The 17,747-nt window shown below is 46.8% G+C and overlaps 1 protein-coding gene across 3 annotated transcripts in view; it reads right to left on the reverse strand.

The window, feature by feature from the left end:
* Positions 1 to 6,756: 6,756 nt before the first annotated feature.
* Positions 6,757 to 17,747, reverse strand: part of azi2 (5-azacytidine induced 2) — a 72,627-nt gene continuing 61,636 nt past the window's right edge. For 2 of the 3 annotated variants that reach the window (XM_052064792.1, XM_052064790.1), the window contains one exon: positions 6,757 to 7,592. In XM_052064792.1, coding sequence (XP_051920752.1) covers positions 7,162 to 7,592 — 431 coding nt within the window. In that variant the 3' untranslated portion in view covers positions 6,757 to 7,161. The remainder of the gene's footprint in view (positions 7,593 to 17,747) is intronic. The other variant, XM_052064791.1, reaches the window with a different exon arrangement.

Consider the following 17,747-nt stretch of genomic DNA (forward strand, 5'->3'; position numbering starts at 1 on the left):
CCCACTTAAAGTGCTGCATTAGACACCTTAATATAGTTCTGTGATCTGTGAAGTATGTTTGTGTGTTCTTTGTCCTCAAAATTTTCAAATAAAGTGATTTATGATGAATAGTGATGTCGTGTTTGCACTATTTTGGATACACTGTCCTCAGGTTTCAGTTTATGTTTAGATAATAATAATACATTTCATTTATAAGCACCTTTCAAAACAATCAAAGACACTTTACAATCAAAACAAGAACAACAAAACCACAGATAAAACTATAAATAATAAAAGGTGAGATGAATTTAAATTGAACATGCGATTCCTAATAGTGATTTTAAATAGCTGACGCCGGCAACATCGCCGTCGCGAGGAGCACTAGCCGACCCAGCCAGGCCGGCCAACACCCCTGGTCCGCGGATCGGCCGCCGTTTCAGCCGTTGTCTCTGCGTGGCCGGTGGGAGGACGACCAAAAGGAGGTGATGCCCCTGGTGCCGAGGTAGAAGCCCCGACGAGATCCGTGGCGGATGCACCCCCGGGAAGGACGAGGAGCTACTCGCGGGAAGCGGTGCAGCGCAGGCGACGAGCCTGACCGAGGACAACCGTGCGACGGTCCAAAACCACAACGAACGTTGTTTGCGCATGAGCGGTGATTGGTTGCTCTCTATGTCAATCAAGTAACGGGATTGATGATAGGCTGACGGACTACGTTCTGTGAAGTTGGCGTCTTGTTTGAATGGCATCGCCGCTGCCGAGGCGTTTTCGATGCTTTGTCGTGTGAGAGCCCGGGAGCCGCATTGAATCAGCCAAAGAGCCGCGGGTTGGCCACCCCTAGTGTAGTGAGTGCCTGTATTTCCCAATTTTTTATATATATATATATAACAAAAAAAAAAGACAATAAAACATCTTTTGAGATGGACCAATACACATTGAGAATATGTATGTCATCAATTTAGTGATTTCAGATTTGATGCCATTGAACGTGCCTTTCCTTTCGTTCAGCACCCACTGCCGAGACGAGGATTTGAACCGGGGTCGTTGAATCGCACCGTCGTGTCCTTTGCCACTGGGCCACGTCGGCTCGGTGCCCCTCCATGAGTCGTCACCTTACCGTGGTGGAGGGGTTTGTGTGTCCCAATTATCCTAGAAGCTAAGTTGTCTGGGGCTTTATGCCCCTGCCAGGGTCACCCATGGCAAACAGGTTCTAGGTGAGGGGCCAGACAAAGCACGGCTCAAAGACCCCAATGATAATTGAAATAAATGGATCTAGGTTTCCCTTGCCCGGACGCGGGTCACCGGGGCCCCCCTCTGGAGCCAGGCCTGGAGGTGGGGCTCGTTGGCAGGCGCCTGGTGGCCGGGCCTACACCTATGGGGCCCGGCCGGGCACAGCCCGAAGAGGCAACGTGGGTCCCCCTTCCCATGGGCTCACCACCCATGAGAGGGGCCAAAGGGGTCGGGTGCAATGTGAGCTGGGCGGCAGCCAAAGGCGGGGACCCTGGCGGTCCGATCCTCGGCTGCAGAAGCTAGCTCTTGGGACATGGAATGTCACCTCTCTGGCAGGGAAGGAGCCCGAGCTGGTGTGTGAGGCAGAGAATTTCCGACTGGATATAGTCGGACTTGCCTCCACACACAGCCTGGGTTCTGGTACCAGTTCTCTCGAGAGGGGTTGGACTCTCTTCCACTCTGGAGTTGCTCACGGTGAGAGGCGCAGAGCAGGTGTGGGCATACTCATTGCCCCCTGGCTCAGTGCCTGCACATTGGGGTTCACACCGGTAGACGAGAGGGTTGCCTCCCTCCGCCTTCGTCTGGGTGGACGGGTCCTGACTGTTGTTTGTGCATATGCACCAAACAGCAGCTCAGCATACCCACCCTTTTTGGAGTCCTTGGAGGGTGTGCTGGAGAGTACTCCTGCTGGGGACTCCCTTGTTCTGCTGGGGGACTTCAATGCTCACGTGGGCAATGACAGTGATACCTGGAGTGGCGTGATTGGGAGGAACGGCCCCCCCCGGTCAGAACCCGAGTGATGTGTTGTTATTGGACTTCTGTGCTCGTCACGGATTGCCCATAACGAACACCTTGGTCAAGCATAAGGGTGTCCATATGTGCACTTGGCACCAGGACACCCTAGGCCGCAGTTCGATGATCTACTTTGTAGTTGTATCATCAGATTTGCGGCTGCATGTTCTGGACACTCGGGTGAAGAGAGGGGCGGAGCTGTCAACTGACCACCACCTGGTGGTGAGTAGGCTCCGATGGTGGGGGAAGATGCCGGTCCGTCCTGGCAGACCCAAACGTATAGTGAGGGTTTGTTGTGAGCGTCTGGCGGAATCCCCTGTCAGAAGGAGTTTCAACTCCCACCTCCGACAGAGCTTTTCCCATGTTCCGGGGGAGGTGGGGGACATTGAGCCCGAGTGGACCATGTTCCGTGCCTCTATTGTTGAGGCGGCCAATCTGAGTTGTGGCCGTAAGGTGGTTGGTGCCTGTCGTGGCGGCAACCCCCGTACTCGCTGGTGGACACCAGCAGTAAGGGATGCCGTCAAGCTGAAGAAGGAGTCCTATCAAGCCTTTATGGCCTGTGGGACCCCAGAGGCGGCTTCGGTGGTCGCCGAGGCAAAAACCAGAGCGTGGGAAGAGTTCGGTGAGGCCATGGAAGAGTACTTCGAAGACCTCCTCAACTCCACCAACACGCCTTCCTTGGAGGAAGCAGAGCCTGGGGACTCTGAGGTGGGCTCTCCTATCTCTGTGGTTGAAGTCACCGATGTGGTTAAAAAGCTCCTCGGTGGCAAGGCCCCAGCGTTGGATGAGATCCGCCCGGAGTTCCTCAAGGCTCTGGATGTTGTGGGGCTGTCCTGGTTGACACGCCTCTGCAACATCGCGTGGTCAACAGGGAGAGTGCCTCTGGATTGGCAGACCAGGGTGGTAGTCCCTCTTTTTAAAAAGGGGGACCGGAGGGTGTGTTCCAACTACAGAGGGATCACACTCCTAGGCCTCCCTGGTAAGATCTATTCAGGGGTGCTAGAGAGGAGGGTCCGTCAGGAAGTCGAGCCTCAGATTGAGGAGGAGCAGTGTGGTTTTCGTCCCGGCCGTGGAACAGTGGACCGGCTCTACACCCTTAGCAGGGTCCTTGAGGGTATGTGGGAATTCGCCCAACCAGTCTACATGTGTTTTGTGGACTTGGAGAAGGCGTTTGACCGTGTCCGTCAGGGAGTTCTGTGGGGGGTGCTTCGTGGGTATGGGGTACCGAACCCCCTGATACGGGCTGTTCGGTCACTATACCACCGATGTCAGAGTTTGGTTCGCATTGCCGGCAGTAAGTCGGAATCGTTTCCAGTGGGGGTAGGACTCCGCCAAGGCTGCCCTTTGTCGCCGATTCTGTTCATAACCTTTATGGACAGAATTTCTAGGCGCAGCCGAAGCGTTGAGGGGGTCCGTTTTGGGGGCCTCAGTATTTGCAGATGATGTGGTGCTGTTGGCTCCTTCAAACAGGGCTCTCCAACTCTCACTGGAGCGTTTCGCAGCCGAGTGTGAAGCGGTTGGGATGAAAATCAGCACCTCCAAATCTGAAACCATGGTCCTCAGTCGGAAAAGGGTGGAGTGCCCCCTCCGGGTCGGGGAGGAGATCTTACCCCAAGTGGAGGAGTTCAAGTATCTTGGGGTCTTGTTCACGAGTGGGGGTAGGAGGGAGCGGGAGATCGACAGGCGGATCGGTGCAGCGTCTGCTGTGATGCGGACGTTGTATCGGTCTGTCGTGGTGAAGAAGGAGCTGAGCCAAAGGGCGAAGCTCTCAATTTACCGGTCGATCTACGTTCCAACCCTCACCTATGGTCACGAGCTATGGGTCGTGACCAAAAGAACGAGATACAAGCGGCTGAAATGAGTTTTCTCCGCAGGGTGTCCGTGCTCTCCCTTCGAGATAAGGTGAGAAGCTCAGATGAGGAGCAGATGAGGAGCCAGATGAGGTGGCTTGGGCATCTGATTCGGATGCCTCCTGACCGCCTCCCCGGTGAGGTGTTCCGGTCATGTCCCACCGGGAGGAGACCCCGAGGAAGACCCAGGACACGCTGGAGAGACTATGTCACCCAGCTTGCCTGGGAACGACTCGAGATCACCCGGGGAGAGCTGGAAGAAGTAGCTAGTAGCTTATTTTAGTAGTAATCCCCCCACACACCAGAAGAACCTGGCATGTGAACAGGGGTGCACAGACTTTTGAAATCCACTGTACGAAGGACAAACAAGTGGGTCCTTTTTTAGTCTCTGCATTTTCCTTGCAAGGTGGTACATGGTTATCGGTAGGGATGGGTACCAAGCACCGGCGATGAATTATTAAAGACCGGAGAATCGATAAACTCCACCCTCAACGGTTCTGTTAACAGTCTTGGAGAAATGATCCAAATTTATTTGGGATTTATTCAGGCGATATGGATGTCATGTTTGTACCTTTTATCACTCCAGTCTCATTTGCAATCTCTAACTTTGATACATTGAAAACCAGCAAAGCATTTTCACTTTTGCAGAGGAGCCATCTCGCCCCACTCCAACGGCATGCATGAGAGTCACGACTGGCTCCTTCGCGATCCTGTGTAGTCTCACGCGATTACATTACGAAACAATTCATAGCCTTCTATAAAACGGTGCCATAAAACCTTTTCATGTCTATACTGTATTGGCCCGAATGCAAGTGTTTTTTGCATTGAAATAAGGGGTCATCTTATATTCGGGGTCTAGACATTATACCCATTCACGACGCTAGATGGCGCCAGATATCACTGAAGCGAATGCTTCACTTTACTCCCCAGGCCAAAGTGAACCCGTCACGACGAAGAAAAATAAAAATAGCGGTAGCACGAAGAAGAAAAATAAAAAATAGCGATAAGAAAGAAAAGAGAAGAAAATAATAGAAGAGATAACAGAATGCTGGAGAAATGCAGCGACAATCTGGAGAAAAGTGGGTCAAAGATCGGCCAGGTTAACCGGCAGCTGAGAAGTTATGCTGTAATTTACATTTCAAAAACCAGAAGACATTCATTTATGAATGTGATTGCACTTTAGTTTATACACTTAAATATTGAAATACTAAGATTTGAATGAGGCAAAATAACCTTTTTCTCTCAAATATATCGTTATAATCATTTGTTTCAGATGTACTGTAATTATTTTCTGTATAAAGATTAATTTGGTGTTCAAAAAGTATTTTTTCAAACTTGAGTCTTGAAAAAGAGGGGGTCGTCTTATCATCAGGGCTGTCTTATATTCGGGCCAATACGGCATTATTATTATGATGTGTGGGGTGTACAGCCTGTGGTGCTAGTTAACCATCGCATTCAACTTTATTCAGCTGAACACAACAGCAAATCTCATTGTCTCTCACACTCCAGGCATGCCCAATCAACTTACCGTATTTTGACGACTATAAGGCGCCATTAAAAGTCTTAAATTTTCTCCAAAATGGACAGGACGCCTTATAATGCGGAGCGTCTAGTGTATGAGCCGAGTTCCAAAGCCTGACTGAGAGCACTTCTGGCCGACACGTTTATACAGAGAAAAGGCGGACGTGAGTGCCGAAAGGCATGCGTCCGCCAATGAGTGAAGGGTGGGCGTGTAAGAGGACGCTAAAGGCACGCCTCTAGCATGCCGTATGTTGAAGTTGGCGTATGTTTTACCATGCCTGGCTGCGCCCAATAATACAGTGCGTTTTGTGTATGTGTCAAATACAGAAATAGCACCTGCTACTGAGACTGCGGCCAACAATATGGTGTGCCGAATGGTCGTGAAACTATGGTACACGCAATGCAATTCCAACGATCATGTAAATGCTTTGTTCTTCTTGGTTTGATTAGTCATGCCTGGAGAGGGACGAAAGAATGTTGTTTCATTTTCCCGGGGAGCGCAGCAGCCGTGGTGTATCTTGCATGACCGATCGGGGAAGAGAGCCCCCCGCACCCCCTTCTTTTGAAATTGTAACAATTATCTGTCAGTTTCACATGGCCTCCAAAGTACCACCAAATAATTAAATTTAGATTCACTTAAAAGTGCAAATTCGAGAAAGGTTTCTCATTTACTGAGCTACATTTATGAGGTCCTTAAAATCCTTATTGAGGAGTAGTATCTAAAAAGTGAAACATAGAAACATTTTCTACTTTAATTGATGAACATTAATCAATAATTAACATTGTTCACCTTTCCAACCATTTCCTCTTGGTGTCCTCATTTCAGTTTGAATACTTCCAAAACTTCTCCAATAAGGAATATTGGTCTTCTTTCTAGTTAGCTGGTAATAAACCCTTTAGCAATGAACCTTAAAGTTCGTTTCTTTTTTTATTTTATGCCTTTTGTTTTTGATACAAGAAAAGCTAAGTTTAAATAAATTACTTTAAGAAATTATAACTGATGATTTTATAAAAAGAAAAACGATTGATTGTTCTTAAGTGAAATAAAGTAAAAGTGCCGTTGATATGACTACGTGATTATTCTATGGAATTTTCAGGAAACGCAAGTAGTGAAATATTCGATAGCTGCAGCCCTGCATACAACTCCCTGGTTGTATTGTTGTATGTTTATTGTTTAATAAAACCTTTGCCTCAAATCATTGGGATTAACCTGGAAAAAAAGATCCTCAACATTTGTAAATTCATCCACAATTGAAGCCATTGATGAGCAAAATTGCTCTTTAAATAAAAAGTGACATTGAGCCTTGTCCCTCAACACCCAATTTAACTTTGCACCAAATGACTGTTAGTAAAAATAAATGCTTCACATTATGATTTGTTCAAAACATTTCTTTCCATACAAATCATTGTTTTTATTTTAAATTAATGTTGTAGTTGCATGACACATTCATTTAAAAAATAAAAAACAAAACCCTATTAATTCTACTCTTGTTTGTGTTTTTCCAAACAAAGAAAGTACAGATTAGAATACCAGATTGAAAAGGAGCTTTGTAAAGTGTGGGACTATCCTCAAATTTGGAATGAGACCCATCCCTAGTCATCAGTGCTGCATGCAAGCAATGTTGAGTCTTTACCTTAAAAACTCTCTTCTGGCCTTCATCTGGTTCCCGTAACTTTCAGGTCCAATTTTGTCCACCCCGCAGGGGAGTAGTGTTCTTCTTAATTTAAGGCAGATAAGGCGTTAGCAATGTGGCAGGCTTGCAAATTCATATTCTTTGTGCTGATGTTCTCCTCAAAAGGGTTTGCTGTACTCTGTATTGGAAGTGCTCCTCGGACTGCAGTTTCCATTCAAGGACGATGAATTTGACGCAGCTGTGTGGCCCTCCCAGAAAAGGGTTTCACTTGGTTTGGGGGGACTGGGGAAGGACCTTGAGCTGTCATCGATGGAGGCCTGATTAAGGGGCGGTGGGGGCAAAACAACAGAAGCGGTCTCATTCCCGACAAAAGCCTCTCTAGAGCACTGCTGTGTTGGCCATGGGCCATTATACCAGCGGTCCTCTCTCAAAATGTCCGGCAGCAAGGTGCTAGTCGGGCCAACCACGGGGGGGAAGGGACGGCCAGAACAAGAGGGCAGGGGTGGGGCACTGGGTGGTTGAGGTTCTGGCGTCCGAAGAATGGCATGGTGGTTTGTCTCAGTCTCTTGCAGACAGTGAATTGGAACTGCTGTGGGAGAGAGGAAAAAGGCAAAAGTTGTCAAATGTTGAACGAGAATCCTTATTTCACCAAGCAGTGAAGGTGGATTCACTTTTGTACGTTTGTCAATTTTTGTGAAGAGGGGGCAGGAAAATTTCTGAGAGAAGCCCACATCTGGTCCGTTCATCACTTAAGCTTGCGATATTAAATTACCAGTAACTGCGTGGGGACTGCATATTCTCAGATAAACTACTTAATGAATGCCAGGGAGGTCGAGACACAGCCGTGGAGCCTTTTCTGCACGATGTGGAAGGTCTCATCTGTCCAACATGGTTCCTATTCTTTATAATTCTTGAGCCACACAAGCGCAGGAGAATGGCTCTGTCAAGCCCAATGTGACGATGTGTGTGTCCTAACTGATTCCAACTGGATATGTGTGCCAGAGTGCAGATTGATAGGGAGATAGCGAGCCAGGAGGAAAGGTCAGAGCGACACAACAGCCTCGCTCAAGTCACACATCTCATTATAAAAAGGCACCAAAATGGACAATTGGTCCAGTGATTGTGTACAGTACAGCTGTAGCAGGGTGGATGTAGGACGAATTCAATGGCGGGTTGGACCGCAAGGTTGACTTGTAAGTTGATATAAGTAAATGCGATCACAAGGGTCGCGGTGTGTGTTGGAACCTATCCCAGCTGTCTTTCGGGCAGTAGGCGGGGGACACTGTGAACGGTTGCCAGCCAATCACAGGGCACACAGACTAACAACCATCCACGCTCACACTCATACCTAGGGACCATTTAGTGAGTGTTCAATCAGCCTGCCTTGCGCGTTTTTTTTCTTTTTTTTAATCTGGGAGGAAACCGGAGTACCCGGGGAGAGCGTGCAGACTCCACACAGGTAGGCCGGAGCTGGAATTGAACCCAGTACCTCTGCACTGTGAGGCCGACACGCTGTCCACTGGACCACCCATGTGTTATGTTACTTGACAAAAATCTTCAAAGTTTTAAGCCATCCCAAATGAACAGGGAGGTTCACAACTCAACGGGTAAATATTAGCAACATTCTGTTCAATAAGCTGTTGGGAATAAAGCCATTCAATTCCTGCTTTTGATTTTGCTTGTACTAGCGCTGGGCAACTTATTGTTTTTATCGAGTTTAATGCCCAGAACAATCTCCTTTAAATGTATTTATTTATTTTTTACCAGCTTGCCTATTTCAAAGTGTGTTCTCTGTGACCTGCACTGCTCCCACTAAAACCATGGAGAAAAGAAAGGATCAAATTTGTAAAAGCAGACTCAGTGTTGCCCAGTCCGTAACGTTTAGCATGTATTTTTTCCAAAGAGCAACTCGCTAATTGTAATCGCCCCCCAATAAGAATTAAAACAAAAAACAGACGTTGAATCAGAATCAGAATCATCTTTATTGGCCAAGTATGTAGAACACACAAGGAATTTGTCTTGCATTCTTTGTTTTTTTCTTTATTTGTCTGCATTAGTATCATCATAAACAACAAAATCATTGAAACATTTTAGAGTAACCAGTAGTTTTGTAGTACCATTTTGTAGTACAAGAAGAGTGACTACGTCAGTGACTGTTTAAGGAGTTAATGGCTAGAGGGAAGAAGCTGTTTAAGTGTCTACTGGATTTGGTGCGCATGGATCTGTAGCGTCTGCTTGAGGGGAGTGGCTGGAAAAGGTGGCGGGCAGGGTGCGGGGGATCCAGGAGGATTTTCCGTGCCCTTATCTTGATTCTTGCAATGTGCAAGTCCTCAAGAGTGGGTAGGGCGGTGCCAACGATTTTCTCCGCCGTCCTAACTGTCCGTTGAAGTCGGATTTGTCCTTTTTTGTGGTGGCCCCAAACCAAACCGTGATGGAAGAACACAGGATTGATTCGATGACTGCCGTGTAGAACTGTCCTAGCACCTCCTGTGGCAAGCCATGCTTCCTCAGCAGCCTCAGGAAGTACATCCGCTGCCGGGCCCGTTTCAGGATGGAGATGGTTTTGACTTCCCACTTCATGTCCTTGGAGACTGTGATTCCCAGGGACTTGAAGGTCTCGACGGTTGACACAGGGCAGTTGGATAGTGTGAGGGGCAACTGTGGAGAAGAATGTTTCCTGAAGTCCACGATCATCTCTACAGTCTTGAGCGTGTTCAGGCCGAGGTTGTGTCGGCCGCACCAGAGCTCCAGCTGCTCCACTTGTTGGCGGTACGCAGACTCGTCGCCGTCTTTGATGAGACCGATGACCGTGGTGTCGTCTGCGAACTTTATGAGTTTGACAGCTGGATCTGTTGAGGTGCAATCGTTTGTGTAGAGAGAGAAGAGCAGTGGAGAGAGGACACATCCCTGCGGGGCTCCAGTGCTGGTGGTGCGTATTGATGATGTTGCATCGAGCGAAAGGGTGAAGCGCTCAATTTACCGGTCAATCTACGTCCCAACCCTCATTCCATGGTCACGAGCTATAGGTTGTGACCAAAAGAACGAGATCCCGGATACAAGCCGCCGAAATGAGTTTTCTCCCTTAGAGATAAGGTGAGAAGCTCGGTCATCCGGGAGGGGCTCAGAGTCGAGCCGCTTCTCCTCCACATCGAGAGGAGCCAGATGAGGTGGCTTGGGCATATAATTAGGATGCCTCCTGGACGCCTCCCTGGTGAGGTGTTGCGGGCATGTCCCACTGGCAGGAGACCTCGGGGACGACCCAGGACACGCTGGAGAGACGATGTCACCCAGCTGGCCTGGGAACGCCTCGGGATCCGCCAGGAAGAGCTTGAAGAAGTGGCTGGCGAGAGGGCTTCTAAAACTGCTGCCCCGATAAGCGGTGGAAATGGATGAATGGATGGAAAAAACAAAAAACAGAAAAGACATGAGAAGCATAATTTTCTGCATGACAAGAAAGGAGATGGAAGGTAAGCATCATGCCACGTCAAAGACGTGGTGCTTATTTTTGTTGTTGTGATTTATTGAAATGTTGGAAGGTTTTGACCCAAAGTATCTGCTTTTAGGCCCCAAATATTTTGTTGAGGTCACCTTGCCTCACATGACAATTCTCTACATGAGAAACAGTTGTGCGAGAGCTGGATGTGGTGGAGTTAATCTTGGTTAAATTATTGAATATATGATCATTTATTAAGAATTGTACTTTAAAAATGTTGACAAAAAGGGAGATTATTAACCATATAGGAAGCATTTATTTTGACAATATTGATGAAGGATAAATGTCTTTTACTTCTGTGGAAGTTGATGCAAGTTAACGCTGGGGCAAAACATGATGGTGAGCAAATCGTGTTTAGTATCAGGAGGTTTGTTTTCTTTTTCTATATGGGAAAAGGGGAAAACATTCATCTAAATCAGAAATAAAGACAAACTACACCCTAACCACTTTCACAACATAGTGTTATCAAATGCAATAGCTGTATCACGCTAAGGATTTAACTGCCAGTTTTTGAAAGAACCATGTTCATTATTGAGGTTGAAGTTTACTGGGGTGTAAACATTTGTTATGTTGTGACTGGTCTAACCATTGATGTACATTTTTCTCGAAGTCAGCAGTTCTAAAACCTTTTTTCAATGTACATCTTTTCGTAGAGAGGCTTACTGACTTGTCACTTCAAGTCATGACACAAAGGCATGGAAGTGCATTAGGGCGAAATAAATGTATCCTAAGAAGCATGTGAGATCAGAAATACTTTTTTAATGCCACAGACCATGCTGAATGGCTATTTGTTTGATTCTTTTACGGCAACAATGACAATTTTTTTATTTCAAAGTGTTAAGTGTTGCGGTGAAGGAATCTAATAGAAACAGTTTCAAGTAAAAAAAAACAAACAAACATAATAATACAGTTTATTTGTAAGCGCCTTTCACAGCACTCAAGGACACTTTACAACCAAGAGCAAACAATAAACCCACAGATAAAATTATGAATAAAGAAGAAATAGATTGAAGTTGAATATGCAAGTCTGAATAGGTGGGTTTTGAGCTGGGTTTTGAATGTGGGAAGAGAGTCAGTATTACGAATATTGGGTGGAAGTGAGTTCCAGAGTTTGGGGTCAGAGCGGCTGAAGGCTCCGCATGCCATTGTGCTGAGACGGGCAGAGGGTACAGAGAGGTGGAGGACCTGAATGAGCGAGAGGGAATGAAGATCTGACAGATGGGGGAGGGGGGGCAAGGTTATGGATGGCTTTGAATTTATAGAGAAGTAGTTTGACATTGATTCTAAGTTTGACAGGGAGCAAGTGGAGCTGTCGGATGATGGGGGTGATGTGATGGAAGGAGGGGGTTCTCGTGATGATCCGGACTGCTAAATTCTGAACAACTTGAAGTTTATGGAGGAATTTGTGATGGACGCCGAAAAGAAGTGAATTGCAATAGTCGATACGGTATGTGACGAGACTGTGAACAAGGACAGCAGTAGTGTGAGGAGTGAGAGAGGGACGGGGACAGTTGATAGTACGGAGGTGGAAATATGCGGACCGGGTAATGTTATTGATGTGGGAGTGGAAAGATAGTGAGCTGTCGAGGATGACACCCAGACTCTTAACCCGAAGGGAAAGAGATACAGTGGAATTATCAATTGTGAGTGAAAAACTGTCGACTCTGTGTAGGGTGGATTTGGTACCGACGAGGAGGAGTTCTGTTTTATTGCTATTTAGCTTGATGAATGGGTGAACCAAGATTTGATTACTGAGAGACAGTTGGAGAGCAAGGAGGGTGTGAGGGAGGCGTCGGGTTTGCTGGAGAAGAAGAGATGGGTGTCAAACGCGAAGCAGTGAAAGTGTATCCCAAAATTGCAAAAATATTGCCAAGGGGAGAAGGTAGATAATGAGGGGACCCAGGACAGAGCCCTGGGGTACACCAGGGGAGACGGGGAGGGATTGTGAAGTGAAGGAATTGATTTGGATCAACTGAAAGCGGCCAGTGAGATAAGAGTGGAACCAACTTTTGGTTTGGGTGATGGGTGGAGAGTCTATTCAGGAGGATGGGGTGAGAAATGGTGTCGAAAGCTGTACTCAGGTCAAGGAGGATAAGGATGGAGATTAATCCAGAGTCTGCTGCCATGATAAGATCAATTGTGATTTTTATGAGGGCTGTACCTGTACTGTGACGGGGACAGAAGACGGACTGGAATTGTTCATAAAGACTATTGCAGGTGAGGTGGGATTGGAGCTTAGAGGCAACAATTTTTTTGAGAATTTGATGAAAGGAAATATGAAAGGAAGGTGAGAGATGGGGCGTAGGTTATTGAAATCATTGGGATCTGAATCGTGTTTTTTCAGGATTGGGGTGACAGCTGCAGTTTTGAAGGGGATAGGAAAAATTCCAGTGGACAGAGAGGACTGAATAATGGCCGAAATGAATGGAAGCAGAGAGGGTAAGCAGGATTTGACCAGAACTGTGGGGAGGGGATCAAGCTGACAAGAGGAAGTCTTGGATTTGATGATGAGATCTGAGATTGATGAGGGATGGGTGAGTTCAAAAGAGGATAACAGTTGGCAAGGGGAGGGTAGTCAGAGGAGGGGAGTGGTACAGAGGAGCCCAGGTGCTGGTGGATTTTGTTGATTTTTTTTTCATTGAAAATTTAGGAGGAGAGCGTTGCAAGTGTCCGCGGAATAAAAGCGAGGTGGTAGGGAGACACGGGGTTCAGTGATTCTGTTCCAGAGAGAGAAGAGAGTCTTCATATTTCCAGCATTGGAGCAGATGAGTCCAGAGTAGTATTGCGGTCTCGCTTGCGAGATAGAGTCCTTGTAAGCGGATAGTTGAGCTCTGTAGATGTCCTTGTGAGCAGTAAGACCAGTTTTCGATTTCATGGAACGGAGATGAGGGGGGAACCAGGGGGCAGACCGGGTAAAAAAGACAGAGCGGGACTTGACAGGAGCGAGGGTATTGAGGATGTTAATGAGACCAGAGTTATATCGGGAAAACAAATGGTCAGGAGTGGAATCTGTGTCCAGAGTCAGGGTGGCGAACCATGAAGTGAGAGAGTCAATGTTGATGTCTTTAATATTACAGTAAGCGATGGTATGGGGTGATTTGGTGATTGAGAGCTGTAGGGTAATGTTAAATGAAATGAGGAAGTGATCTGTTATTGGAAGTTCATCAGCAGTAAAGGTGGAGGGGCTAAGACCAGAGCAGCAAATCAGGTCCAAGGTGTGACCTTTGTGTGGGGAAGTCTACAAACTGATGGAAACCAAAACTGTCAAGTGAAGAGGTGAGGTCAATGGTAAGAGGGAGGGCAGTGTTGTCCATGTGTATATTAAAATCCATGTGTATATTAAAATCTCCCAGGATTTGGAGATAAAGAGGAGAGATGGGTGAGGACAGCAGATAGTTCATCTAAGAAGTCACAGACTTAGAGCGGTAGACTGTGGCAATAATCGTGGGAGTGGGAATATTTGACAGGCAAGGCATTCAAATGAGGAAAGTGAAGGGAGGGAGACTGGAAATACTTTCCACTTCTCGCGGTATAATATAGCGAGACCACCTCCGCGACCGGAGCCGCGGGGCTTGGACATGTAAACAAATCCCGGGGGAGTTGAGTCGTTAAGTTGTGAAACGTCGCCAGGAGTTTGCCAGGTCTCATTCAAACAAAGAATGTCAAACTCACGGTCAGTAAAGATTAACTTCCCTGTAAGCGAACGGATGTTGAGTAGCCCGTAGTTGACGCCAGCAGTGTCGCTGTTGCGAGAACCGTTAGCCGACCTAGCCAAGCCGGCTAACACACAACGGTCAACAGACCGGCCGGCGTTTCTGGGTGGCCGACGGGAGGATGACCAGAAGGAGATGATGCCTTTGGATCAATCGCAGTGGAAGCCCCGAAGAGACCCACCGTGGATGTATATCAAGGATGGAAGGCGAGCAATGTCCGGGAACTGGTGCAAACCAGGAGGAGGGCCCAGCCACTGGAAGCGGAGCCCAAGGAGCTCAGCCACTGAGTACTGCAGCAGACCCTCGACAGGTTGATTGAAGATCGACAGGATTGTGCATGACAGTAGGGCCCAGACACAGGCCCTGTTAAGCCCCATCACGGGGCACAAAGGAGTGGAGAAGGCACGGGGCCTGATCCGAGAGCCGAGCAGGTAGGACGCTGCGACACTGGAACGAAAACAGTCGAAAACGGTTGAAGGTGCGAAGCAAGAGTGGATTGGGGGCTGGAGTGTGTTGAGGAATGGGTGCCGTCAATTAGCTTTTGGCCCTCCTTGGACACAGGTTCTTTTATCTCTCTATTAGGTGGAAGAAGACCCAACGCCACGTCGTCTTTTCTTCAGTTTATCACAACGCAACACGAATCGATTCGGGCTCCTGTGAGTCTCAGATTTCATCAGGAAGCCCCGAACAACCTCAGTCGCTCGTATATATTAAGGGTGTGGAAAAGAATCGATCTTAATCGATGCATCGATGCGCACGTGCGCGACGCGAGTGCATCGGCTCATTCTCTGGGTATGACGCGATTGACGGGTGAAATCTAGATTCATCACGATGCATTGGTGGATATCGGTCAAATCTGATTCAAGCGCCGTTTAATTCATGTTAAACGTCACCTATCTGCCTTTTCCTAGGCGCAATGAATGCACCATCATTATTTTGTGTTGAATACGGACGGAAGCCGTGAGTCACATACAGTGCAGTACACAACTAGCGAAACATTATGGAGTTCGCGCAAGCAGCAGCGAGAAAACTACTGTATTTAATGCTCCCGCAACATTCAGATCTTATGTTTGGAAATACTACGGCTTCGAAAAGAAAGACGGAAAGCTTGATAAAAGCTCCGTAATTTGCAAAGAATGTCGCACTACAAAGCCATACAACGGCAGCACCACAAATATGCAGACTACTTAAAACGATGGCACCACATCGCCGACAAGTTTCCCGGCCCCTCCCCGCGCCTCCCCGTGCAGTTCCTCGTTGGACACCGGAGAAACTCTTGGCAAACCAGGTCAGGATCAGAAAAAAAATCGCCTCTTATTTTGGGGGTCCCCTTGCAGCTCACTGTGACCGCGCAAGATGAAAACTATATATGGATGACTCTTTTGGACATTTCATTTTGACACTCAGTGAGAGTGGTCTGTGTAAGCTACAATATACACAGCAGCTTTGAGGCTGTGACTGCCACATTGTTTCAATTGTATTTTTTTCTGTCCTATGGAGATGGATATTTCATATAAGGCACTCGTGAGTAGTCTGTGTTTACACTACAGCAACAGCTGTGAGTCTCAGGTGCCAAATTGTTGACATTTTCTTTGCACAAAACCCAATTGTGAAAGTTTAAATAGCTTAAATAAGTTGTTTTACACGTTCTACTGTTTATAAGGAATAAAGTGGTATACTTTTGGCAATACCATACTGAATTCCATCTATTTTTTTTACTTTTTTTCATTGCGTATTTGCATCATGTTTAATTGCACAATATCACAACAAATTGCACTGTATCGTATCGGATCGCATTGACTTGAACTAAATGTGTATCGCGTCGTATCACATCGTGAAGACGGTGAAACGTATCGCACCGTGTCGCCAGAAAATTCCATGTATCGTATAAGTATCACATCGCTGGTAGTGCTTCGAGATGTGTATCGTATCGTCCTCAGTGCTGAGATTCACATCCCTAGTATATATAGGCATAGTATGTTAATTATGTTAATTTGGGGCGGGCAGTCCTTCCCCTTATGTAAAAATCAGAAACAAAGAAAGCTCGATCTTGACATGATGACAAAGTCAGTGCCACGCATCCATGGGAGGCATAGTTAATTAAGTCACAACAATACACACAATAAGCTTTGCCCGCGACGTCTGGTTTCTTCAAAAATTGTCCAAGAGCTTCTGTAACTTCGTCGAACTTGGAACCAATCTTAACCTTTACAGTGACTTTTCTCTCACGCCAGTCCCATCAGAATTTATTCTTGACATTTGAGTCAATTTCTAGGATTGAAGACTCCTGATCTTTCGTCAAAAATCTCAGAATTCCGCTCAAAACGATCCCAGAACAATGAATTTGCGAGACAAACAGGCCGCCATGAATCAGGTAAAAAAATATGTTACGTGAAATTTGATTGGTCCAATCGCTTAACCAATCGCTGGGCCGTATACAATCGAGCTAAGACTTCTGCAACAAATTAAGATATCCTTTATTTGTCCCACAGTGGGGAAATTTACAATCTACAGCAGCAAGATTGTGGGTAGAAAGAAGAAAGAAGAAAAAAACCAAACACCGTTCAATTAAGTGCAATATAAATACAAATATGGATAAGGTCGCAGTGCTATTTACAATTGTTTTTCACATCATTTAATTAATGTTATGATTTGTATTTATTTATTTATTTTTTATTCAGCAGCCTGACAGCAGTCGGTAGGAACGGACGCCGGTATCTCTCCTTGCAGCGCGGGTGTAACAATCTCTGGCTGAAGAAGCTACCTAGTGCTGTCAGGGCGGGCCTGGAGGGGGTGGGAGGGACTGTCCATCATAGCTTTTAGCTTAGTTAGCATCCACCTGTTGCCCACCTCCTCCAGAGTGTCCAGGGAGCAGCCCAGGACAGAACTGGCCTTCCTGACCAGTCGCTCCAGTAATAATGCTTCCAGTGATCTGATTAGTTGAAGCTTTCATACACGTCCAATCGCAGGGCTGTTTACAATCGGAAGATGGAAAGACTGATCGGGAGAGCTTGTGAAAACTCGACTATAAGGTACCTGACCCCCTCACCCCCCAAAATCTTCTCAACGGATTTAGACGATTCACAAAAATGATCAATTTAAGAAATAAAACGGCGGATTTCCGCGTATCCGCGGAAAATTGCCATCCCTGCACAGTCTTTTGATCATGACTCAGAGCTCGTGACCATAGGTGAGGGTCTTTCACCAGAATGGACTGAAACAGAGATGAAAGATGCTACACCGATCTGCCTGTCAATCTCCTCTTCCATTCTTGCCTCATTCATGAACAAGACCCCTAGATACTTGAACTCCTCCACTTGGGGCAGTATCTCATTCTGATACAAACCCAAGCAAGAAGCAGCGGGAGAAGAAATTTGGATTTCTTTGGAAGAAGCATTCTGAAGAGAAGCAGCTCTAACTCCCTATTCATACCCTGATTGTTGCCACAATGGTTTTGGTAAATTTGTGGCTGGTAACACGCCGAAATCAGGATGATCCTGGCATGCCGAACTCCTTAGCCAACACAGACACACGCACA

This window comes from Hippocampus zosterae, chromosome 5 (assembly GCF_025434085.1).
Source record: "Hippocampus zosterae strain Florida chromosome 5, ASM2543408v3, whole genome shotgun sequence".
NCBI lineage: Eukaryota > Metazoa > Chordata > Actinopteri > Syngnathiformes > Syngnathidae > Hippocampus > Hippocampus zosterae.